Here is a 26,655-nt window from a genome sequence, read left to right on the forward strand (position 1 = left end):
TAATTTTAAATATTTATTCAGTGTACAAAGGGCTTTTGTGCTTCGCATCTTTCACAAAAAAGTCAAGAAAATAGCTGTCAGTGCTGAACCTCTACAATCTGTACCACAGTCCTGCTAAAAGGGTCCCTTTCTTCCCCGCACATTGAGGCGGATGGGGTTGATGGCTTAAGGACAGTATGCAGGTGTGACTCGTAGCTGGTGTTGTGCATCCAGGGACACGGCCTGTGGAGTAGTTCCTTGTCGAGCTCACAGTTCTGTTCAGTGGAAGCCAGAGGTGTAGCTGAGGTCGGGCCCAGCTGTGACAGCAGGTCACAGTCCCAGTCTGACTCTGAGGATGATGGAGAGAGCTTTGCCAGGTCTGGGATGAGGCCTGGCTCGATACAGATTGAGGTAGAGTGAGATACTGAACGCTGAGATTCTTGACTAGAAATCCCACTGTGACATTTATCAGTGTGGAAGTCGACTGGTTGAGTGGCAACCGGGTCAATTTTGACAGAGGATCGAGCTAAATTCTGTGCACTCGGAAAACAAAACGTACTACAAGTCTGTTTTAAATCAAACATATCCACAGTAGTAAATGTTGAAGAGACAGTTGAACTGAGACAAGACTGAGAGATTTCATAACGGAGCTTGTCCAAGAGTAAAGCGCATTCACTCTTTGCTGTATTGTCACTTTGTAGTTTTGGTGGTTTAATATTTTGTCCCGTCCAGCTATCACTGTTACCAGTCTTTGTTGTCCTCATCCTTTTACTGTTGCTACATTCAGGGCTGGCAGATCGACTGCGCTTTTTGGAGTTTACTGCGATTTCTGACTGACGAGGAAGGGAACGAGATCTACCAGAAGATCGCGTGGTGCACTCCAAATCTCTGTTAGAACACACAAGCCCAGCAAACTCAACAACGTTGTCCGTTTTTGCTCTTCCTGCATTGGTCACAGCCCCAGAGGTAATTGGTGGGGTGGAGAGAAAATCTCTGAATGCTGAGGCAAATGTAAACACACCATCCTCAGTTGATCCTTCCACAGGCTCCTCTGTGATGTATGGTTGGGGACTGAGGACAGGGGGGTCTGAGTAAGGACTTTGAGGATTTATAATGTAGGAATAGGGGACTTGGGGGCTGAGGACTGGAGGCAGGGAGAAAGGGTCAGAGAGGGGACATGGAGAGAGACGCTGAATTTCAGGCAGTTGATTGACTGAGTCCTGGGCTTCTACTTCAGGTTTTAATACAGGCATGACTGGACTCAAAGCCTGAGGATGCATATCAGGCAGCTGGCAGTTTGTCACATGATTGAAAGACTGAGCGCCTGGATTTGGGACGGTAAACTGAACTCCTGGTGATGGACTGGCAGGGCCTGGACAGGAAAGAGGACCCCTGGTAGGGCTGGAAAGGTGAGTATTTAATGATGAACCTCGTCTCCGCAGGGCCTGAACAGTATGCTCCGTCTCGGCATCAGAAAGAGGCTCCAGTTCACAGACATCATGGATAGGCAAAGGAGTTGGAATTCTAGAGAAGGATACAGACAATCAGTTGAAAACAGAAAAAAAAAAATATATAAATAAATCTATATCAAAATATTTCATAATCCAAGCTGACCTGCTCAGTTCTTCTTGCTGGGGTGGATTGGGATCAAATTCTGGAAGCATATCAACCACAAGCTCATCCACCAAGCTGTAATTCAAAGGATCCAGCACAAATGTGCGGTGCTGATTGGACTGCAAGTGCTTCAAGGACAAAAAAAAACAAAAACAAAAACCCACACCATGAAAATGAACAAAATCACCCAAAGGAACCAACTTCTATTTGCTTTAAATAATAATTAAAAAAAAAATTCCTACCTCTTCCAGATTTGTGAATGATTGTTGGCAGCATTCACAGTAAGAAGGGTCCTTTTTGCGTGGTCGCCAAGGTGAAGGGTTACAACTAAGTGGGGATTTACTTTGGGATTTTTCTTGAATGCTACTTTCAACTTTCTTGACCCTAATTAAGAAAAATACAAATATTATGAACCCTCAAAATACTTTTTACACAATAAAACACTTTCTTCATGGAGTGCAATTTATTTCCACCATCATTTCAACCATTTATTCAAAAATGAAAAATAATCAAACAGTTTGTTTTATATATATATATATATATATATATATATATATATATATATATATATATATATATATATATATATATATATATATATATATATATATATATATATATATATATATATATATTAATCAGTATTATTCAAACAGTTAGCCAACCACATGTGAACAAACCTTGTTTTGGTTTCCTCCATCTCTGTCTTCTTTTCAAACCGAGGAGGAGGAGGACATTCAAAGGGACTGAATCGACCAGCGTAGTACAGATCTGGGAAGGTCATAGACTGCATGTGCAAAGGCTTGTATTTCCTGTTTACATGGCAGAATAACAGAGGGAGGAACAATAGAAAAAATGAAAAACCAAATAAAAATGTCTGTATCAATGTTTCAACATTACAACACTAAGAATATAAAGACTGACTCAGTAATACAGTAATTATATAACTGAAGCATTTTGAAGCTATATTAACCACTTTTCAAAAACTTATTTGAGATAAGACTGTATCTAGCAGTCCAGATGCCATGGGTTCTATGTCATAGCAATGGCCCATACACATTAGCCAGATCACATCAATTAACTGAAATGAGAGCGCAAATGATGGGCTCTGTTAGCACACAGAGATCCCCTGCAGGAAGGGGCAGTGGAGCTTGCAAAGCCTCATCAAATAGAAATCGTATCAGTTGAGCTCTGGCCTCCTGGGGAGCTGCCTCAGTGGGAGGGGAGCTCTCACATTACAAGAAATTCAACTGGGCTGAAATACACACCTCCAGAACCAGCACCCAGTGGGGCAAGACGGGCAGAAACAATGGGATAGATCACTGCCCCCCACTGCTGCTTCACTGTCAGTATGCTTAACCCTCTAAAAAAGGCTCGAATCTGACACCGAACCATTAAATGAGGCTTTGCAGGCCTTGGGGGAGAAAGAAAAACCTTCCTTTGCCTTGCTAAATCCCAACTTGTCTATCTTTACTGACTAGGATTTAATTTGGGGAAGAAAAAAAATTAACTTAAAACATCGGAGTATCTTGTTATTTTAAGCTATTCTAAAACTAGGCGTGACTGATTTCTTTTTTTTTTTGACTGATTTCTAAAGGAAAGAAATAAACTTTCTCTTCCTTAAATATAAACTGAACTCCTCAAAAGAGGGAACTCACCTGCTCAAGTCTTCAATTTTAAGATACGGGGATCTCAAAGCCAAAGCTGTTGACAGCAGATTTGAGAAGGAAAAGACAAATAAATTAGCCAAAGTACAAATGTGAGGAAATTGAATCAAAACATAACCACAGACTTACCCTTGACAGCAGGAGAGCCTTGATGTTTAGTGCCAGTCTTCTGCAGTAAAAATAAAAATCATCAATATGAAACCAACATCAACTATATCTTTTACTTCATTCAGTTTTAATTGGTCTCCATCATGTGTTTGCTCGCTATCGTTACCATTTTCCAGCCCTAAAATCTAAAAACCACTACAACAGGAAATCTGTCAAATGATGTGAAAAGATAAACAGCTCAAACACCTCACCTCTGCCCTCTTGTGTTTAGTACTGAAGCTCTCTCGAGTTAAATGTTTCAGATAACAGAGGACATCTGATAACACATTAAGGAACAACTTTCAATGTGCAAAACACAAATAATGTTTATTTAATCTGGGCACTGAGTTTAAAACAAAGTACAAAGGACACTGTAGACATCTCTCCTAAAAAGATACTTTTGAGTACTGAAAATAACACAATAGTTCAAGTCCAGCCACTTTAGGAACAGTCTGGATTTGATGTAGCGCTTTGCCAAGTTTCTGATTGTTCCTTGGACAAGATAAACAGCCACAAACTGGTACACAGCAGACAACTCCAATTAAAAGCCGCATTAAAATAGCAGCATACAAGAAAACATGAGCAATCACACAATGCCATCTGCTGTGAGCATAGGCTCACTGCATGTTAATCATGGTGTGTTGTGAAATTCCATTAAATTTAGTCAAAAGGATACCATCCACATGCAAAATCTTGACTCCCCATGATCGAGCACTGGACAAAACACTGCTTCCCTGCAGTCGTTCCTACAAGGCAGATTCATCAAAAAAGAGACAGTGAAGAATTAAAATATCAAAATACATCATCAGTACTTATAAAGAGAATTTTGTCTTCATTGACTTACATTGTTGCGAATGGCTTTTTCGAGCAGCGCTTTCCCTCGACTGCTGCAAGCCTATAGACACAAATGCAGTGCAGTTATACAGTGTAGTTCATTTTAACTTACACTAATGCCTAATGAGTTTGATCTTTTTAGTGATCTTGTGTTAGAATGTTTTCAGAGTAGCTTTCCAGGTTTCAGGGCAGTAAATCATCTGCCAAAATAGATTTGTGGTATTTGATAGCTAACCAAAAGCCTGACTGAAAGTGATAAAAGGAGATAAAGTACCATTGGCCTGGGAGTTCCAGGTCGCTGCTTGATGAGGCCGTTGTCCCGCTGCTTAATCAGTTGTTGGGCTGATTGACTTGCCCCACCCTTGGAAACAATACTCTTCTTGTCCAGGCCTTCTTTGTTTCCAGTCACAACAAAGTTTACATCCTTGTGTAGAAAACTCTCGACCCTCTTCAAAAGAAAAAAAAAAAATTAAAACAATATCCATGTGAGTTTCTGATGAATGCAAAATCTAACCTCAGTCCAGTGGATGTACTGTAAGTGTTCACTGACCATTTGGACTTATCAAGTGTTTATCAACAGTAATAATACTTTGTTTTCTAAAGAAAACAGACACGAGTACAGGCAATGACATACAAAAGAAAAGATCAGATCAGTGAGGACGATCAATATATTCGTTATTAGGGTTGTATGCGTGCAGAATTCAAGACTAAATCCATTATTCAAAGGTTTAAAAGACTCAAGATTGATGCTTTTGTCATCTATATCAAAAAGTGTCTGTCTTCTTACAGACACTTTTGAAGATATATTTTAAATACAATGCGACAGCCTTTAAACAACAGCCTTTTAAGCGCCTGTAAAAAAAGGTTCCACTGGCAGGCTATCTTAACATATGCTTACCCCTCCAAAAAGAGAGATGGATTCCAAAAGCAGGACTGTTGGCTGTTTCTTCACATTGTCCAGGTAGAAGGTCTTTCCCTCCAGCTTTTTTGGCCCAAGACACAGCTTCCCCAGGAGCCCATATCCACGTTCTTTTGAATACTGCTGCTGTTGCATGATCCTGGTGCAGTAAAGGCTGTCACAAGCACCAGGAGCCTACAAAAATTAAAGGAACATCTGTCAAGATCCAAATAAGCTTTTAAGTTACAAAACCGGCAAGAGTATAAATTAGCTTTCTAGCAACTATGTTTACGATTTTTTTTTTTGAAGTGCAGCAGTTTAAATTTCGGTCACGTAAGATGACCACCAAAACGCAACTGCGCAGTTCAAGTTTCAGCCTAGCCACTCTGCTAGTTAGCTTTAGCCGACTTGAGCGAGGTTAGCTCTCTCTAACAACAGCCAGAAACCATTCAATGTCGGCTAATTTAACCCATGTTCTGCTTCTTTGTGACAAAAAAGAGAAAAGAAACACGGCTTACTTGTGTTTTGTTCCTGTGCTGGAGAGAAGCGAAAAAAACCCCCACTGCTATCGCTTCGTCAACAAGCCGGCGAAGCTGTAACCGCCGCTTTTTCAAAAACACTGGAGGACGTGCGGACATGAAGACGGCGTAACATCCGGTCTGACGCTGCCTTCAGGTGCTTTTCAATCAGTGTGAAATCAAAAGTTGAAACGCCTTCCCATTTTAATTTAGCACTGACGTCAAAAAAGAAAAGACTGTTTGCTCCTGACGCTGCCCTCCACATAACCTGTTGACTGAAACGTGAGCCCTGGCTTTCATTTTCAAATATACCTTTTAATATATAGGAAATATATTATGAGTTAATGGTAAGGTTCTTACAGTCACTGGTACAGTATCCTGAACCCAACACAAAAGCACCCTGGTTATCAATTTTGGCCCTTGAAAAAGAAAATAAGACAAATAACTTATGAAATTCAAGAAAACAGACAATAACAATTAATGAAAAGCAACTTAGCTGTTTAGTTGATGCTTGATCTGACACTTATTGCAACTAATTATCAGCATATCAGCGGGTCAAACACAATGACTACAGAAAACTACAATCACTGGTTAAACACATTTCCAGAGAGAATCCCCAAGATTCATTTTTGACTACGGTATGTTAAATTCTACTTGCCATGTTAGTTTTAAGGAGCCATAAACTAAATATTTCACCACAAATATTAGATTTCTCAGTGATGAGTTTTTCTTTCAATAAAACTTCCAACATATGACAGATTTCAAATATAGACACAGAAAAATTTTGGTAAGTTTTATCTACAGGGATCCCACTGAAAGAGACATAGAACTATTATATTATTCCCTCTTTGTGCCCAGCAGAGGGCAATGCAAGCTTAAGCTGACTACCAGTGTAAATTACCCACATGCTCAAATATTCAGCATTAAATTAATAATATAGTTTTCATTCTAGACTGACAATCAAACCATTGAAAACAAGACAAAGATTATGAGACAAATACAAACTCTTTATTCAAAACATGCACTTTTTGTTCCTAAAAATATTTTTTAACAAAACCAAACACAGTAACAACAAATGACAAATGGCCTTTCAGACTGAAAATATGGAAATCCAAGTAAAAGATTGATAAAAGAAAGAAACAAATGAAGCATATAAAAAGCTTGATACACTCGTTCTTTTTAATGTATACTACTGGATGAATGGTTGAAAAAATAAAGTATGTTAAAAAAAAGGTAATACCTGTACTATAATATATGACTTTTTTTTTAACTTGCCTCTCGAAACAATAACGAAAACTTCTCTTTTCTTTCTAAAAAAATAGTGGGAATGCTTTTAAAATACCAAAAGAAAATATGGTGAAATTACCAGCTGAAACATACTGTCTGTTATTTTTTTGTCAGCTGTTTTCAAACACAACTTCTAAAAACAAATCATCAGAATTAGACCAGGACATTGTTGTTTTAACTTACATAAAACAGACAGCAGGACATTCCAGTCAGCTGCATTTAGACTATCGGAAAAACTCCCTGTGGTCGTGAGGAGGGCACTGCCTGACTATAGCGTGCAGGAGGCAGGAAACAGGATGACCACTCATTACCTGTGAACTCAGCAGAATATTCGCTTCTCTATTCTTGATTTTGCACAATTAAACATCATGCATTTTTTACTAGAGAACTGGCATGTTAAAGACAATATCTAATGATTGATACGGTTTAGGGCTGCAGTACATATGTGAAAACAGCCTTTTTGTTGCTTGTGGGAAAACGATCTACACCAAAAAGAAACTGAAGAACAATTTTGAATATTCATGAGCAAAATTATTCAAATCTTTAACTGTGGATGGCAATGAAAAAAACATTAACTCTGTAACATAAAGGGTTGCTCAGTTTGAATGAAGCTGCTTTTAGATGGTTTAAGTAAGGCACTTTCAATTGCAGCATTAAAGTCTCTGCTTAAAGAAGGTAAACAAAAACAGGGTACCAAAATCTTAGCGCAAAAGGTATTCAAGATATTATTTTCCTGCTATACAAAGCTTTTTCACTGAACTGAGCTAAATAGGTAAGCTGTTTTACATAGTCGTGTTTCAAATCCACTCTGAACCCTTTATGACTCCATATTTGCTGCTACTGCTGCTGCTGCCTCTGTCTGTATCTGCCCTGCTGGAGGCGTGTCTGTTGGTCTGCCGGTGTTTACGTTCACGGTGGGGCTTGCTGCGGTTGTTAGTGTGGCTCTGCAGCTGGATGTAGGTCTGATTATCACCCTCCAGGATTTTCTGAGGTCTACCGCTGTCCTTATGAACAGCCCTGGGTGCATCTCCCTTCCCAACTCTGCACTGGTTTTCATCATTAATGCCGTTCTGTTGACGCTCCTCTTGGGGAATGTTCACGTGATTCTGCTGACATGCCAGCTTGGCATTAGTGAGATCAGTGATGGGTAGTGGTTGGTTGTGGTTCCCTAGAGAAGGTTTGACGGCGATGTTGTACCCAGGTGGAGGCGCTGGTGCATTCCAAGAAAATGGGTAAGAGCTGTAGTCTTCCTCACTCAATCTCACCTCGTTAAGACGGCCTTGTCCTCTTGCCAGCCCGTAGAGCTCCTCATTGGGGAGCTCCGTCTTGCGGGAGTGTATTATCTCATACATGGTACCAATGCCCAGGTGAAGCATCTCCCATATATTGAGTGCTAGACAGAGCAGGGAGACTGTGTACATGATGAGGAGAAAGATTGTCTTCTCAGTTGGTCGCGACACAAAGCAGTCCACCTTATGAGGACAGGGCTGGTCTTTGCATACATAGGTGGCAGGAACGGAAAAGCCATAGAGGGCATACTGACCACAGAGGAAAGCAACCTCCAGCAAGGAGCGCAACAGGAGTTGGACGACGTAAAGGCGCATCAATCCATCCTCTTTGATACGATGACGCCCATCATGGCGTACTTTGGCTTTTTCTTTTCTATCACAGCTGCCTCCCTTTTCTGCTTCACAATCGTCGTTCTCCACCTCTGCCACTTCATAGATCATCGGGTCTTCCTCGTCGTCATCCTCAGCCTCTTCAATGCCCCTGTGCTGCTTTCTGCCTGCAAGATAGTGCTTCTTGGGTTTCTTCTGGGTAAATCCATTCACTCCCCCACTTTCTGCCTTCTCCTCTGCCCGAGCAATTTTGTTGACAGCGTAGCCCAGGTACATAACTGAAGGGGTGGCCACCAGGATAATTTGAAAGACCCAGAAGCGGACGTGTGAGAGTGGAGCGAAGGCGTCGTAGCATACGTTCTCACAGCCTGGCTGTGCTGAGTTGCAGACGAACTTGCTTTGTTCATCGTAGTAGATTGACTCTCCTCCTACGGCTGTTAGCACAATGCGGAAAACAATGAGAGTGGTGAGCCAGATCTTGCCCACAAATGTAGAATGGTTGTGGATTTCTTCCAGCAGGCGAGTCAGAAAACTCCAGCTCATGGTAGTGGTGGAAAAACTACAGCAAGAGGCAACATACACGTCCTCTTACTCCCTGTGGAGAGAACAGAAAGCTTTGGGTCATGCATGCAAACTTAAAAGGCAAATATCTACATTGATTCATTGAACACTAAGGTGGTTATGTCATCTCTTTTCGAGCTGCCAAGGGTAACAAATGAAGTCAGAGACAAAAGAAGAAACTAAAGGTTTACTCCCTCCAGGATTCGCTGCTTCTACCATAACCGAGTATGGCTGCCCCCATTCCCCTGCTGGCCTGTGCTCCAGTTTGTCTCTTTTGCTCCCCTTTTAATCCTTCTCCCTGTCTTTTCTATGTCCTAAACTAAAAAGAAACATCATTACTTCTACTTCTATCAAACATGGTTTAGGGAGTGACGGCACACTGTCTTCTCACATAGATTTATCGGTTGGTTAACTTGGCATTTTTCATTAGTGCTACAGGTCACATGAAAAGCCATTACAGGGATCTTCTAAAAGGAGGTGGAATTGCTCAGAAAATTAAACATTGTGCATGCCATATATATATTACACTTTGGCCTGAATAAGGCCACAAAGGTTTTTTACACATTCCTTATAACCTTTACTGCAATTTAGCTTATTGTTCTATTTGAAAACATATAGTCAACCATGGTGCTACTGACATAATACAACCACAATATGTGCATTAAAGATAAAATGAGCTTCCTGAAACAAAAAAAGCAAATAAAAAAGTTCCAAAACTTTGTATAATGCAAGCAAATTCGTTTAACTCACTGCTGTACATCCACCTGAAGGACAAAAGGATACTCTGAGGAACAGGACTTGACACATATGCTCTTGACATGCCCTCCAGGATTACAAATGTACATAACTAACACACTTTTTCCTGCCTTTGACATATTATTTTCAATTTGAAGACAAACTAAGTTCAGCACAGAGCTCTTCTTGCCAGAATCTGATAATACAGAGTAGGAAAAAAATGATTTCTTACTCTTTCCATTTTTGTATATCTCTCAATTTGTCTCTCTTTTTCCTGACACGCAGAATGAATTGCTCAGCTTTTATTTTACATATAAAGACGCCACACACTCTTCTACTGTACTCACTATGTGTTTTGTTTAGCTCCATTTGTTTGCACAGATGGGTATGAGCACTTAGCTCTTCTGCAGAATGCACACCTACCTCCTGATTCGAAATAAATCACAGGCAAGTACTTTGTCTTTCCTATACATGGTAATCAAATAGTGTATTTCTTCACAATAACAACACTTTCATCCTTCAATGATAGCTGTGCCTTGTAGCTCATGTCCAAACACATCCTCAATATTAGTACACAAAGGGAAGAGTAATGAAGCAGATGGAACGCCTAAGTGTAATTGCCATCGTAATTTATATTACACCTTAAAAACGAAAAGCCATTCAACGTTGATTTGTTAATTTACAACAATATACAATATATTTATTTGCCTATTATGGTAATGAATGCACTCCGCATTAAAGTCTGATTGATATATTGGCTATCTGATATTACTAGCTGCATGAAATACATAACACAATGCAGAAAAAGATGCATATAAAAATGCTGTTCTCACACAGAAAACTGCCATTCACCTGTTTGCTATTTAAGGTAGGACCTGACCTTCAGAATTCACCTGAGTGTTATCTAACTGTGGTATTCTTCATCTTGTCTCTTTGTAAGGCTCTGTGAACTGGCCGAAGACCTCTAATGTGCTTCTTTATGTGCTTAGGACGTCCCAGCGGAGTTCCGAGACTGTTTGTTACTTGGCGGAGTTAGGAGATTCTGTTCGGGGATTTTGATTCACAGAACCTTCCTTCCATTAGATTTTGTACATATTGGACTCTTAAACCGAGCACTTCAAAAAGACTTTGTATATAGCACTATCTACACCAGCACTGTAAATAAACTCACCGCACTTTCATTCCTGAGTCCTGCATTTGAGTCCGGCCAGACAAATCATGACAGCAGAGTGTGGATCACAGAGCAGTAAGTGCTGCTTAGGCATTCAAAGTAAGCAAAGTAGTTTTTAAATATGTGTTAGAAATGGATAAAAACACTGACTTATCATTTTCTTAAATCTAATTGCTAGAAATTAATGTTGGCGTAAGTGCTGAAAATCAAGTATATGTGCATTAACCTTTTATCCCTAATCCAATGATAATTTACATTTAAGTTTAGCTGAAGTAAAGCCATTCATTGATGTTCAATAATGGCACCATTTTATCATATTAATGTAAGCTGTTGAGACCCAAATGTACTAAGCAGTACATATCAGCATGATATTGCAATTAAAAAATGTTTTGATGGGTACGGAAAAAGAACACAGTTCATTTCAATGGTGATCAGCAATTGGCAGAGAGTAGAACAAATTAATGAGCCAAAAACAGGCAGACCTGTCGCATGGGATTTATGTAAGAAGTTTTGAAATAGCATGACGTTTCATGAGATTTCAGTCAATGAGAGGCAACTGAATTCCAAGATCTAAAGAGAAGCTCTAAAGGGAAGAGGGGGGGGGGGGGGAAGGAAGGGAGAAAAAAGACTACAACAAAGTTATTTTTTGTGTGCGCACTTCTGAGATAAAATACACAGACATGTGTACTGATCTCTGTGTAGAAATGTGACTAACAGCCTGAAAAAAATGCAAACGTCTGTGCTCACGGTAACTTGGTCACTTGTAACCCGGCTGCCTATGAAGATGCAAGTTATATCCTCGTACGCATCTTTTATTGAGATTTTTCTTGTCCCTCCCTCCAATACCCCACGTCAAGTTCAGTTCAGTCAGTTCTGCTACATTAATATACCAGTATTACTGAAGACCAGAAATATGTGGGACTCGGCTCCAAACTCCGTGAAGAGCTACAGGAGAGAGCTCACAGCTTTGAGTCATCCACAATCGGCAATTACCCACTAGTTCTGATAACATCTCCAATTTCAAAACCCCCACCGGCAGCTATCACAACCACATAAGGCGAAAAAACTAAGACAGGCCTTTTTGTGTTAAAGTTGGTGCAAATTATAGTAAACTGTGTGCCGCAAACCTTAGTAAATCCTGTTTGTGTGAGTCATTTAAATATTTTCCTCCTAAAATTTCTGGAAGGCTGCAATAAAGCTAGCCATAAAAATACCTGTGTCCACGCCTTTCAGTAAATGGTAAATGGCCTGCATTTGTATAGCGCTTTTTCTAGTCCATAGGACCCCAAAGTGCTTTACACTACATTCAGTCATTCACCCATTCACACACTGGCGATAGCAAGCTACATTGTAGCCACAGCTGCCCTGGGGCGCACTGACAGAGGCGAGGCTGCCGGACACACTGGCGCCACCGGGCCCTCTGACCACCACCAGTAGGCAAACACGGGGTTAGTATCTTGCCCAAGGATATTTGGCATGCAGCCAGGAGGCAGCCTGGGATCGAACCACCGACCTTCTGATTAGTGGCTGACCTGCTCTGCCACCTGAGCTACAGCCACCCCGTCAGTCACAAAACTGACAGTGCAACTTGTAAATACCAAAGGCAGCTTTTTTAAGAGGTTTTAATATAAATCTAAAATTTTATTTTCAATTAAATTAATTTCAGTTTTGTGTATATAGTGCCAGCAATACAAACTTTGTCTCAAAGTGGTTTCTATCGTGAAGTAAAGAGCCTACAATATTAGAGAGAAAACACAATAGATCAGACAATCCCCTGTGAGTAAACACCTGGTGACAACAGTGAGGAAGAGCTTCCTGTTACAGGAAGAGATGTCTGGTTAAACCAGGCTCAGGGACGCCATCTAACTCCAGGACATGTGGGTAAAGAGAAGAAAAGGAGAAGAGCACTTTTTTTCACTTATGCACTACTACTAAATACTCTACCTAACCCCAAAAAACCTCTAAGCCGAAGACACCCATTTGCTCAAATCTAGGGCTGCAGACGCCTAAAGTAAGTAAAGTTTTAAAGATCTAGACTTCTGTGGGGCAAACTTTGCATGTGATGTGCCTGACTTTAGAGGCTTCCTAAGAAGAGTTTGTATTCAAACAATCTAGCTCCTGCTCTACTACTTGTAACTGTACATGACAAGAGGAGACAGAGATGTGACACGGGAACATGACTGAGATTGTGCTGGAACTGCTGATATATGGAATAATTTATTTTACCTCGCTGAATAGAGCATTCATCAAAAAAGCAATTCTTTAAAGCTTTATCTTTACTTGGTTCATTTATGTCACAAGAAAATAAATTACAAAAAAATCAATCAATCAAAAGACAAATCAAATGGGTTAAGGCACTATATCTTTCATCTGTAATCTTCAGGACACCACGCTGCAAGTGACTATTACATGCTTCATACATAATTTGAATATAATAATTGATTGAGGCGACTGTTGTTGTGATTTGGCGCTAGGGCTGTGCGATATGACCAAATTCTCATATCCTGATATAAGACATCTATCGTCCCGATAGCAATATAAATCACAAAAATTTAACATTTTCTGTAAATTCTGTGAATTCTCGGGCAGCTCGTCTTGCGGGAAGTGTTTCCAGCTGTGTGTCATATAGCTGGAGTCGAGTGTTTTAACCGATGCATGAAACTATAAATTTTTAGACATAAGTTGTAAAGGCCGCTGTTTTCTTTGTGAGTATTTATTACACGGCGTGCTGTGGGGAAAAGCCTGTTCTAACGTTTGAGTCTAAGGTCTATTTTTTAGCACCTGGCGACTCTTTTTTAATTCTCATCCGTAAATAATCTGCTCTTTCACGTGATTCGGTTTATTTTGAAAAGTCTCAACAGGATATTGAGCTTTATTGTGAAAGGTTTATGTGGACCATAAACAAGCGGACACGCGACGGTGTTACCGTCGTTGTTGCTAACCACAACGCATAAAAACAGGCGCTTGTCCATCCGTAGTGTGGTTATATTAAATATAAGAGAAAGAGAGAACTTTAAGAAATTAATATAGCCACTACAGTGACCATCAAAATGATGAAAAAGTATTGCTGTAAACAGTTTATTTTGCGACACCACAAAACAAACGATAGCATAAAATGAAACGATAGACGTTTTTATATCGTCATCCGATATATATCGTTATATCGAACAGCCCTATTTAGCGCTATATAAATAAAATTGAATTGAATTGTCAGTGTATTTTGAGTGTGTGTAACTGAATATAAACAATACCTCATCAGCCTTTTACAACTGAGGGGTAAAAACTTCCAAGTATGACGAACTATGTCAATTTCAACTTTACATAGTTCTAATTTAATCAGCTTTTAGTTTTGATGTTGATATAATCTTAGAAATGGATTCTGACATGGTATTTGTTATAGGTAGTTCTCAGAAAAGATTATTAATTAAGAATATTCTTTTTAGAAAGCTGCCAAAGCTTTTGGCTGTTTTATATCATTGTACACTGAATGACACAGCAATTCACTCACAAATATGCTGATAACTGAGACAATTAGAGGTTTTCTATATTTTTCAGAATGCGTCACTTCAACAGCCCAGATAAAATGTGATATAATATACACCACCTATTATACAAGTTCAAATGCAGGGCTCTATACGCACACACACATACTGATTCCATGCCAGAAGAATTTCCCACTAACGCTATGTAATAATAAACACAGTGACACACTGTCACATTCAGTAAGTATGACACATTAAAAAAATGTCCAGCTGCTAACATAAGACTCAATATTCTTCCTTCCTAATGTCTCACCATGAAGAAAAGAAGTTCTGAATGTCTCATTAAGAGTCACGTGCCCTCCAAACCTGCACATCTGGCCATGTTGTGTAATGTACCATTTGGAGGCCCAGTAGCACAGTATCACCACTACCCAAACACGAACCTTACCGACGGCATGAAACTGGGACAATCCTTCACATTGCTCATTTTTTAACTCATGATCAGCCAGGATACGCATGCAGTGTACAGCAAATTTAAACATAAAAACAACAACCTAATGTAATTAATGTAGGCACACGTCTCACTTAAGCATAGCAAGATACATATACAATAGTTTTAACTGATCTTCTTGACTCAAAGCAAAGAATGAAGCAAAAATAACTCAAAATATTCCGAATATTTTAAGCTTGAGAGTTCCGTTTTGATGAGAGGTTCCCAATATTATTTGCATTTTGCATCAAATCCATGTGTTTTTCTGCACTAAATCAAACACTCAAGCACAATAGACATTTCAGTATATTACATGATCAAAATCACAAGGAAAACTGTAGATTCTTGTCAAACAGAGTAATGTGGACTCAGTGCCGCTTCAACACAGACTCATTATGCTTACTTGTATCACAGCCCTAATCTGAACAGAGAACCTGGGTCTTTATATTTAAGCTTTATTCCCACGGGTCTTGATAAAAGGTTCCTCAGCAAAAGATTTTTAAGGAGCATATTTGGGTCTGATGATCAGCAATCCTCCAATCCGAAAATATTTATTTCAAAATAAAAAACAGAGCCGTATTTTCACACTTAAAGAAAGGTGTGAATGAACATCTGTTTAGATAATTACCTTTCTGTGATTATGGCCAGACTTTGTGATAAACACGCCATCCACATTTGTTAAACACATATGCACCAGACCAGAGCCTGCTGTCAACCCTTTTTTGCTTCCATAAAATCTCTTAATTCTATGGTGGGAGGACAAGAAAATAAACCTCACAGTTATGTCTTCATGTAAAGCCACCTAGTCCCTAAATGTACAGCTCCACGCCCCCGGTTACTTATAGTGCCACACTGAAAGCTTTCCCCAGATGTCTCCCAGACCCAGACCCGCCGCCTCCTGCTTCCTACACAGCTAGTAAAAGAACTGGGGTTGTACATGCCTATCTGAGAAGGCTTCAAGCTGTGGATGTGAAGGTTAGTGGTTTCCTTCAAAGCTGTAAAAGTGATGCTCAACCCAAAATCTAACTTTGAGCATGAAACAGTCAACAGCTATTAACTTAAAAGGGAACTGTTAAAAGTTTGTAGATTGCTGAGACTGCTCTTATTTTTGGAGCGCGTTTCTTCTTGATGAGATACACGTTATATACACAGTAGAAAGCTGAATTAAAGGAGGGAAAGCATGCATCCCATGCTCCCTGCCTGGACTCAAACCGGGCATTCTCTTAAATGTAACTAACAACCCCTTGCCCTGGCATTTAGACAGAAGAACGAGAATTGCTTCCACGCTGTGTCCCAGAGCGAATAAGTCAACAACAAACAAGAATTCATAAGATCAAAGAAGCAAGAGGCAGGTTTGTCGGGGCACTACACCAACGCTAATGAGGATGGAATAAAAAAGAAGAAAACAGTGACAACAGCCGGCAGAAAAAAACCATGTCTAAGCTAACGTACATAAATAAAATAATGACCACGTATTTTTCCCAAGGAAAACAACAGCGGTGTAGTTAAACTAAATTAAACCATCAGCATTTCTTATCTCTGTACCTTGCCTTTAAGAGGCAAAGCCCACGGGGTATTTCCAGGGTCACTTTATGAGCCATCCACTCAAAGATGTCAAAACACTCACTATGACACAGCATGAAGCGCACAGTTTGATATGGACACGAGCCTCTAGCTTAAAGAGTTTGTTTGCCTACCTTGAAAAAGTCAAGACAGGTACATTATGGTTATATAATCCTGAGATATAGCTGGAAATACCTTGTGTAATAGGCGTAGCAATATTTCTCTTAACATTCAAAATTTACGACATGCTATTATCTATGCAGGCGTTCTCATAGTTATTAAAAATTTTGAGGCCAAGTAAAGAGGTTTGGACTTCCATGAAGGGAAAATGAGAAGTACTGTGATAAAAAAGATATTTTAACTGTTTTTTTTACGAGTGGGAAAAGTCCCCAAATTGGATAAACTGAAGAAAATTAATGGAGAAATATATAAAATACCTTAAGGTAATAAGGTAACACAGACCCTCTGTCTTAAAAATATGCTGAGCATTTGTGGTTATTCACATAATTAAATGTGAGGGGAAAACGTAGGTTTGTATATTTTCAAAAAAGATAAAGAATAAAATTATATCGCTTATATTAATATTGTGTAACATTGCATACATAATCAATTTCATTCATAAACTCATGCTTGTGTACCTGCAGTGCTGCATATGTGGCATTAGTTCATGTGAACAGATGATTAAGAAATTCCTGAACCAACAGCAGCTGCTGTTTTGCACATTTTGTTACGAGTCTGAGTAAAAAACAGCTTGAACAGTAAAATTGCTCTAATTTTAAAAGACGACTTATGAATGATCTTTATGTCATATCACTCAGCCGTCATATCATCCAAACTATGATCTAGGATTTTAGTATTTTACTTGGTTGAGTAATTTAAACAGCCTTAGAGCACAGGATCAAATTCATTTAAAAAACCATTCTCAGTATTGTGATGAATCTTATTACCCCCTTGCTTTGTGCTTTGATTCCTTTCGATCCTTCCTGTTATTCCAACCAGAACTCAGAGAGACTTCAAACCCCATGTGCCTGTAAAATAAATAGAAATATATATTTTTTAAAACTATGTAGTTAAAGAAAATCTGACAGGTTTTTAGTCCTTTTAAAAAATATTTTCACATATCTGTGTTTATGTTTTTAGCTCCTATAACTGTGCCTTGCCTAGCTAGAGAACTAAACTGTCTTTCATTAAACAAAAGAATTTAAATTAAAATAGTAATATTTGGACCCACACAGCATGCTCTTCCAACTACTAATTTGGTTCTTAGTTGCTGAAGAAGATCCACATGTTAGAAAAAAAAACTTATTCAGGAAAAAGAAAATATTTTTGCTGCATACAGACTAAAATAAAAATTTCCTAACAGGAGTTTAAGGGATTTATGCTAACTTTATGCTAATGCTAAAATAAGATGTCAAAGTTTCAGATAGGGTTTTCTTTTTTGGGGGGGGGAGGGGGAGTCACCAAATATATTGTACACACTTTTTAAATATTTGAATTATTACAAACAACATTTGTGAAATTACGGTAGTGTAATAACCTACAAAATAGTCGGCTAACTAAATCTGCAACCAGGTAACCGAACTTGCTAGCAAAGCTGAGTAACTTGCTAAACAGGCTAATCTAACATTATAGCTTCTTAATCAAAACACAACAAAATTGTAAGAAAAAACAGGAGAAAGTCAAGTCTCGTGGTCTTTCTAGTGCCCTAATGATTCATTCCAATCTTTTAGTAATAATTCCCTCAAAACAATTTTCACAGTTACTCATCATTTATTGTAGCCACCTCACCTTTTTTGGCAGACTTTCGCTGGATCAGCATTTGAATCATCAACCAGCAAGATGTGGTACTCCCTGTATGCAGAGAAATACAGTCTTCACCACAAAATTACACCACAGTGGTTAATAATCATCTCCATTCACATAAAAGCTGAGGGTGAGTTTAGCTCTTACTGTTTTAAATGTAAAAGTAGCTCCAGCAGGCTGAACCAAAGACGGAGGGAGCTTGGTTAGAGCAGAGGAAGGCAAACTGGCTGAAGCGGGAAGGAGGGGTTTCTGGGCATGTGTGCGTGTGTAGGAGAGAGAGAGTATGTGATGCATTATAAGGCAATTTTCCTTCTTGATTTTTCTGTTAAAATCAAAAAGATGACAGTTAAATGCCAGGGTTCTGGTTTATCTGCCTTTAAAGCCTGACAGCATCATTACCATTTTAATTTACACATTGCCTTTTTCTGTCTACATAAATTAGCTGGATGATCACTGGCTCTGATTTTAAGTACTGTACAGTGTAGTCTTTTATTTTCCCCCAGTCAGGATCTGATGTCAGATCTCGGCCAAATCAAACAGGAAGATCAGAAGTGAGAATCAGGAGCTGATGTATGAGTACCAGGACAGGTATGCAGGGGAGAGAAGGAGAATGAGAGTCAGTAGAGGGAAGACAGAATACGTGTGTGTGAATGAGAGGGAGATAAATGGAAAGATGAAGATGTGAGGAGTAAATGTAGTGAAGGTGGATGAGGTCAAATATCTAGGGTCAGCTATATAATGCACAAGCGAAGTGAAGAAGTGAGTGCAGGGAGTGGGTGGAGATGAATGCAAGGGTTGATTAGTGACAGGAAAAGCTTTCAAAATGGTGGAGAGACCTGCAACAATGTATGGTGTGGAGACAGTGGCACTGACAAAAAGACAAGAGGCAGCTGAGCGTGTTAACATTTTCACTAGGAGTGACCAGGATGGACAAGATTAGGAATGAATACATTAGAGGAACAGAGGTGTGTGAGGACATGGGCAGAGGAAGGATCGTGGCTCAAGAGTTAGGAGTTCACCTTGTAATCGGAAGGTTGCCGGTTCGAGCCCCGGCTTGGACAGTCTCGGTCGTTGTGTCCTTGGGCAAGACACTTCACCCGTTGCCTACTGGTGGTGCCAGTGTCCGGCAGCCTCGCCTCTGTCAGTGCGCCCCAGGGTGGCTGTGGCTACAATGTAGCTTGCCATCACCAGTGTGTGAATGTGTGTGTGAATGGGTGGATGACTGGATATGTAAAGCGCTTTGGGGTCCTTAGGGACTAGTAAAGCGCTATATAAATACAGGCCATTTACCATATATATTAGACAAAGGATATTGTAGACCACGGTGCCAGGCAGGAGGAAAAGAGGAAGCCCACAGAGGACATTCATGAATGTAGTTAAGAAGGACATGCAGAGGGTTGGTGTGACAGGATGCTAGGGATAGGGGGAGATGGAGGCAGCGATCCTTTGTGGCCACTCCTTTATTAGGAGCAGCTGAAAAAAGCAGAAGGAGAGAAAAAAACAGAGTAAATGAAGAAGTAAAGTGAAGAAGTAATGCCTTGTTAAATCACAAATTCACTGTAATTAACTAAATTTTTTTGGAATGCTTGATGTAATTGATAGAGCCATGAATTCTAATCTCCTCCAGAATATCCGAAAGGATAATCTCCGGCCATTAGTTTGTGCCCTGAAGCTTAAGATCACTCAGAATACGCAACAGGACAATGACCTGAAGCATACTTGAAAGTCCATCAGCAAGTCTGAATGATTCAAAAAACAGAATGAAAGTTCTGGAGTGATTTAGTCAAAGTCTTTACTTTGATTAAGATCCTTTGGTACGACATTAGACAGGCTGCGTATGCTGGAAAACCCTCCAGTCTGGCTGAATTTACATTTCTGCAAAGACGAGTAGGCCAAAATTCCTCTACAGCGATGTGAAAGACTCACTGCCAGTTATTGATGGCAGTTCTTACTGCCAAGGATAGCACAACTAGTTGTTAAGTTTGGAGGGCAATTACTCTTTCACACAAGGGATCGTTTATTTTATCTTAACAATTTAAATTATTATTTAAAAACTGTATTTAGTATTTACTCTGGTTATCTTTGTGTAGTATTAAAATTTGTTTATTGGCAAAATCAAAGAAATCATGAAGGAGGCAAATACTTCTTCACAGCCCTCAAAAGCCATGGTGATGTGCTGCAGACCATTTTCTATCCCTTGTCCCATCTGTCCCATGTTTATAAAAGTAAATGTAAGAAACATGCGGCTAAAAAAGAAGATGTGCTGATCTTTAAATGCAAACCCACAGATGATGATCAGACAGATTAGCAGTTGAAATAATAGCTTTAACAGTAATCAGGATGGAAAAGGGAATATGCAAGTGTGCAAAGACTATAACATAAGACTACAAAAACACACTTTTAGCTTTAAGTCTGGAAATGCAAATACAAGACATGATCAATGCCAGACCCTTACCCACAGTTTGCACGTATTTAACTACTAAATGTCAAAATCTGAGACCATCCCACCTTGGATTTCTTACTTCTTGTTTGTAGGAATCTGGTGACCCTGCTCAACCATACTTATGTTACCTTTTATATCTTAAAAAATACTAAAGGAACAACTGCAAGTTCTGCTGATATTATAAACATCACACAGTCTCAGTCCTTTGTTTTGTCATGTTTTTATAGGGTTATAGGTATTTCTCGCTTATCTTTGTCTTTTTCTTCTCATGGAAGATCGGCAGCGATGAAGGACTTTACTCGGTTTTAATGCGCATGATGGATTAGGTGCGAAATATTCAGCTCAGCAATGAACGGGAATGAATGTGAAAAATGTGCAGCTAACAGATCTGTCACCTCCACTGATATGTGGAAAAGGTTAATCGCAAACTGTCTGGGTTCATCCTTCTCTTCTTGCTGCACAAATGAAGTCATGAGCCAGGGCTTCATGAAAAGGGCAAAGGCAAGTGTTTTCAGACACATGCTGTATATGGTGCAGTCTGAGACTGAACAGACACCCACTGTTTGTTTCAACTTTGTCCGCTGGGCTTTGGTTACACAGGATAAAAGCTTCCTTAAAGAGCCACTGAATGTATTTCACACATAAAGGTCTGTTTGCTGCACTTCTGGAAGAGAAGACCACCCATACTTGAAAAATAGGTGTGTAATGCCATCTACACCTTTGGTAAGGTGATACTACGATCAGATTACAAAGTAAAAGGAGGTTTGAAAGATGGGGGACAGTTAAGCTGTAATTAGGGGTGCTGTGAAGTTGCGGTGAGGGAGTCCAGGGTGGAAACTATAGATTACAAAATAGGATATTTCAATTGCTGCTATGAAAGTACACTTTCTTATATTGCAAACACTGCCTGGCTTCTTGTCAGCTTCCCTCACACTGGCACACATTCAGCAGATAACTGAAAGCTTCTCAGTGCAGAGAAGATTTTTTTTGTGATTTTTAGCATCTTCAAGGACACGCAGACACAATTCAGACATTGTTTTTTCTCTGTGAAGGACTGAAGGACTCTTGTTTTTATCTCTACAGCTCATCTCAAGGACGTTAGATAAACGTCAGCTCAGACGGCCCACAGTTCCCACTCCTTTCCTTTTCTTTCTGTTGCTAACTTTCTTTTTAGGGAGGGCCACCGCCTAACGCTATTAGCATGACTTTTTGGCTCCCAGTGTTCTCTTAAACTATCACTAGAAGAATCAAACGCAGAGCAGTCAAAATGCTTACAAGTCAAATCTGCCTGATAGCACTTTGGCATAGAAAGCTCACATCCTAATTCAGAGTGACCTCTTACAAGGCCGGAGCCTCTTAACTGAGTTATCTCTCACCTCTGAGGGAGTAATTGAATGGAGAACAATCAATGAGGTTATCCATAAACGCAATCATCTGGCAGCACTGGCCGTTTAAAGCACTTCAACAGTTGAGTGTCATCTCTTACTGGTGGGAGGAAGGGCTGTATCAGCTGATGTATGGAGCTACAACAGGAGGTTGTCATTGACCAGTTTGAGATCCTCAAATACGATTTGTCATCATTCTCCTCAAACTGATGCTAATTGTGTTTTCTATCCATTTATTTACCTCTGGAGGTCAACCAAAATGGGCTTGGACTACAGGCTGTCTTTTGTTAATTTGACTATACAGACAATACATGTCGTCTCTCCTTAATACCAGCTCAATATGACCTCTATTGAAGAATCAATTCTGGTAGGATCATTTGTGCTGAGAGTTGGAAAAGCCCAGAGCTGGCAGACATGTTTTTCAAAGTGTGATGGATAGATCATACAGAAAAAGGAACTGCAGAACAACATATAGGCAGTGATAGTGAGGGCTACAAGTGTCCTGTACAGTCAGCTTTTTGTTGTGTCATTATCATCGGGGTCCTAGACTGACAACAGAAAATATGACGGTAGACAACAACAATGACACGGAATCACCCGAGGCACGGAGTGACAGGATAAATCAGAGAGAAGAAATCAGATGTGGGGAGAACAATGTCCAAGAGAGTGGGTAAAAAGATTGATCACACAGACTCGTCTTTATGTAATCTGACAGAAGTCAATCCACAGAAGAAGAATGGAGCGTAGAGAGACAAGAGAAGAAGCACTGGTTAAAAGGCAGCAACAAGGTTACAGCAGATTAAGTATGAACAAAACAGGCCATACAAGCAAGAGAGCTGAATCAACGAATTACTTGGCAGACTTCAGCATCATCTTAAACTAACGTGGTGACATGGAGCGCCTCATACGCCATCTCCATCACTGCAGCCTAGAGCCTTTACTGTCATATCCTGTGAGCCATGTTTCATGAATTCACATCAGCACTGCTGTTTGTGCCAGAGGAACCCTGCTTCCATTGATGTCACTTTGTTTTCTTATTAATCTGTGTTGGCTTAAATAATTGGGATAATGTAAGGACTTGCCAAAGTCACATTCACACTGGAGGGCACTCCTGAGCTGATTTAACAGCGACACAATAACTTGGCGCCATCTTCTGGTGAAAAGGTGCCTTTTCATATGTGATCCTGGGAACCTGCCCTTGACAAGAAAAAGTCAAATCACCCCTTTTTCACAGAGCCGAGGTGTTAGCATTTAGCCCTTGCTTGTTTCTGAAGAAGTAAAAATTTCTTTAGGCTGGGACACATCATTTAAATTATACTATTTAAACTTCTAAAAGTTTCATTTCAAAAATTCTTAATCATTTCTTTTAGTTTTGCAGGCAAAAAATGACTCATGGATTTTCATTGTCTGTACAGTATTTCTCAAATTGACTGTAAAAGATGTGTAGTTCATAGTATAGTAGCATACAGTAACAACCTCAGTAAGGATTTAATGCGCTACGAGTTAAATCCAATACAACAGTATTGTTTGATGTTGTCTGTAAAAAGCTGAGTGAATGTGCCACAAACACACACTTGGGTTTACAGGAGTTTCTTTTGATTCAGAAAGTTTCTAAACACTAATTAACCCAACAGCCTTTAAACTGGATAAACATGTTATCCAAATAGTGCTTTTATTATAAAGATGTCCCAGAAACTTTGCTGTTTAACTGTTTTCTTTTTCTCATTTTCACACACAACAACGAATCAAATAATTTTTTAGCATTTCATCTCTGTGTCTTGTGCTTCTGCTACAAAAGTGGTATTATTCTTTCCTCCTCTTGCGCCTCATGATAAATAAACATATCATCTCCTTTGAGAAGGAAGATTAGATCTCCTGTGCCTCTGAGATGCTCACCGTTTCCTCCCCCACATCACTCCCTCATCTTTTAATTTCGGCAACACAGCTTTGACGTCATCTCTCCCTAAACATAAACTTCAAACCAACAACATCAACAAGTAACAATTACAGACTCGTACCACCCCAAAGTAAAACCAGACTTTACTGTTTTGGTTGCTAAAAAAAAAGGAAAAGGAAAATAAAATCTTCTCTTAGTAAATGCAATCTTGACTTAATCTAAATTCACTATTTTCAAGAAATTGAGTTTTTCTCACAGCATAATTTAATTTTGAAATGTATCCTTATTTGGGAACAGCTGTGGACAAAACAGTCTTTTGTTAAAGTATTTTTCTTGGCTTGATGCTCTCTTCCAACGAGGATCCAAATTATAAAGTCCAAGTTCAACTGATCAGGCACAACCTTACGACCATGTGCTTATTTTGCATTATCCTGTTGAAAGAGGCCACAGCCATCAGAGAATACCATTTCCATGAAAGGGTGTACATGGTCTGCAACACAGAGGTTAGGTAGGTGGTGCGTGTCAAAGTAACATCCACATGGATGCAAGGATCCAAGGCTTCCCAACAAAGCATCTTGCCTTCTTCCCGTAGTGCATTCTGGTTTTCCTGTCTGTTGAGTGAGACAACTTTTAATAGATTCTCACCACTGCAGACCGGGAACAACACACAAAAGCTTTGGTTTTGAAGATGCTCTATATAATCAGAAATTTTAACTTACATGTGGCAACAAGATGTTCCTTTTTTCTCCATAAAACACTATCCGGTTCAGTTCCTTTAAATTTGTATAGTGCCAAGTCACAAATGTTCCCCTTTATAAACTGTAACATAAAGATCCTACATAATTAGAGATAAACACGAATCTGATCATCCTCTATAAGCAAGCAGTTGGTGACAGTGGGGAGGAAAAATCCCTTTTAACTGGAAGAGGCTTCAGAGACTGCTACAACTATTAGCAGCTATAAAATAAACTTTTAGGTTTAGATTTTAGTTTAGAATTTTATTAATATTTTAGTTAATAATTTTGAATATCAGTGGTCAGCTGATTATAATGTTTAAATCATTTTCATTTTTACATCTACGTATTAAATAGGAATGGTTCTTTAGAGGAACTGGAGTCTAATAATCTTTAGTACAAACACTTGTGTACTTAACCTCCCTCCTCCTGTTTTTGGTTAGGGCTAGGGATGGGTATTGATAAGATTTTCACGATTCCGATTCCAATTTCGATTCTGTTTAACGATTTGATTCTTTATCGATTCTCTTATCTATTCTTTTAAAAAAAAAGGTGAACACTAAGGTCGAATAGCTTAGAACTTTGTTTTATATCTTCTCTTTGAACAAGATAGAAATTTAGGAGTAACATGGCCTTACAAACCCAACAGTGAGATCTTAAGAGATCCACAGCCTACGGCTCTTCAATGGAGCGTCACAGGGTCCCCAGGAAAAAACATTGTAAATGTAAAATAATAAAATAAATATTCTTCTGTAGCAATAACAAAGTATAACATAAATTATTCTGTAGCAATTACATAAGAATATCCAGTAATGTCCCTGCCTACAATTAAACACATTCACTTCCTGAAAATCGGGGGCATCTGCTGTGGCAAATAGGTGCAAGCCTTTTACCATAAACGTAGTCACTGCTCGGTGACATTCGTCTATCCTGGCCTGAAAGGAGACGCTACCGGTAGACTGCAGTGAGAACTGCCAGCATCTGAGCCAGCCAGACTCTGTCTGTCTGTCTCATCATGGTCACCTAAATGCACAGTAATGGCAGGTTTTGTAATAAGGCAGATCGCGCTAACATAATATGCACTGTTAGTTGATTATTTACCTGCCGCATTAACGGCAGAGGACGTACAAACGTCACCGCTGCTGCTGGGTTGAGATTCACGAGTCCGGAGCGGAATTAAAAACATGACATTCATTTAAGGTCATCGCGTGTTTTGTGAGCAAATGCTTTTGCATATTCGTAGTGTTTCCTCCCTTAAATGAAATATCTACTTTTCAAGTATTGCAAGTTGCCCTGTTTCTCAACAAGAACCGGGTTTCAATACCCATATTTCACTTTAATCCCTAACCGGTTTGTTTGACAAGCCTTTCCTCAAAAGCCTTAAACTTCAGCTTGGTTTTGATTCTTTTCTTGAACTTAACTTAAAAATCAAACCAGTCGTTAAATTCATCTTGTCAGTCAAGACTTCTACCTAAATTTAAAGCATGGGTTTCTATCAATGACCTTGAGGAGATCGTTCATGGTTTCATCACATCCTGACTAGGAAAAGGCAATTTGTTGAACTAAGAAAAACACTAACACTGATATCATGATTGCAGTTGCTGACTGGTATAGAAACCCCAACTGAAACTATACTTCTTCTCAAAGGCCATTTCAGCTTAAGATGAATTATAACTGTGTTATTTTCTCCAGTATATTTTTTATACTGTAAAAAGATTTGCTGTGCTCAAGCTCTGTGGTGTTTTTGCATGTGCTGTTATAAATTAGAACTCATCTTTACGGGGTGTTGATTTTGTGTCACAGATATAAACCAGACAACAAAAACACA

The 26,655-nt window shown here is 39.3% G+C and overlaps 2 protein-coding genes across 3 annotated transcripts; both read right to left on the reverse strand.

Annotated features, from left to right (window-relative positions):
* dbf4b (DBF4B-CDC7 kinase regulatory subunit) lies at positions 1-6,555 on the reverse strand. The gene is made up of 12 exons (XM_082544173.1): positions 5,658-6,555; positions 5,140-5,334; positions 4,516-4,689; positions 4,252-4,302; positions 4,084-4,153; positions 3,620-3,684; positions 3,390-3,429; positions 3,252-3,297; positions 2,274-2,405; positions 1,836-1,977; positions 1,594-1,721; positions 1-1,503 (listed from the first exon to the last, which is right to left on the reverse strand). The coding sequence occupies exons 1-12, from the start codon at positions 5,775-5,777 to the stop codon at positions 78-80; spliced, it is 2,589 nt and encodes an 862-aa protein (XP_082400299.1). The 5' UTR covers positions 5,778-6,555; the 3' UTR covers positions 1-77.
* Positions 6,556-6,713: 158 nt separating this feature from the next.
* Positions 6,714-18,626, reverse strand: LOC309712951 (gap junction gamma-1 protein-like). 2 transcript variants are annotated; one of them, XM_082544176.1, is made up of 4 exons: positions 18,516-18,626; positions 18,354-18,416; positions 17,513-17,593; positions 6,715-9,158 (listed from the first exon to the last, which is right to left on the reverse strand). In XM_082544176.1, exon 4 carries the CDS (start codon positions 9,104-9,106, stop codon positions 7,742-7,744), a length of 1,365 nt encoding a protein of 454 aa, XP_082400302.1. In that variant the 5' UTR covers positions 9,107-9,158; positions 17,513-17,593; positions 18,354-18,416; positions 18,516-18,626; the 3' UTR covers positions 6,715-7,741. The 2 variants fall into 2 exon arrangements, with proteins under 2 accessions (XP_082400303.1, XP_082400302.1); XM_082544177.1 differs by lacking the exon at positions 17,513-17,593 and having other exon boundaries at positions 6,714-9,158.
* Between the last annotated feature and the right edge of the window lie 8,029 nt (positions 18,627-26,655).

The sequence above is a fragment of the Aulonocara stuartgranti genome (assembly GCF_965226115.1).
Source record: "Aulonocara stuartgranti genome assembly, chromosome: 8".
NCBI lineage: Eukaryota > Metazoa > Chordata > Actinopteri > Cichliformes > Cichlidae > Aulonocara > Aulonocara stuartgranti.

Excerpts from the sequence above, each read along its gene's own strand:
- dbf4b (XM_082544173.1), bottom strand. The coding sequence starts at position 5,777 with ATGTCCGCACGTCCTCCAGTGTTTTTGAAAAAGCGGCGGTTACAGCTT. Across the intron at positions 4,303-4,515 it reads CTGGAACTCCCAGGCCAATG|GCTTGCAGCAGTCGAGGGAA; the intron begins GTACTTTATCTC and ends TTGTGTCTATAG. Across the intron at positions 3,430-3,619 it reads CTAAACACAAGAGGGCAGAG|AAGACTGGCACTAAACATCA; the intron begins GTGAGGTGTTTG and ends TTTTTACTGCAG.
- LOC309712951 (XM_082544177.1), bottom strand. The coding sequence starts at position 9,106 with ATGAGCTGGAGTTTTCTGACTCGCCTGCTGGAAGAAATCCACAACCAT.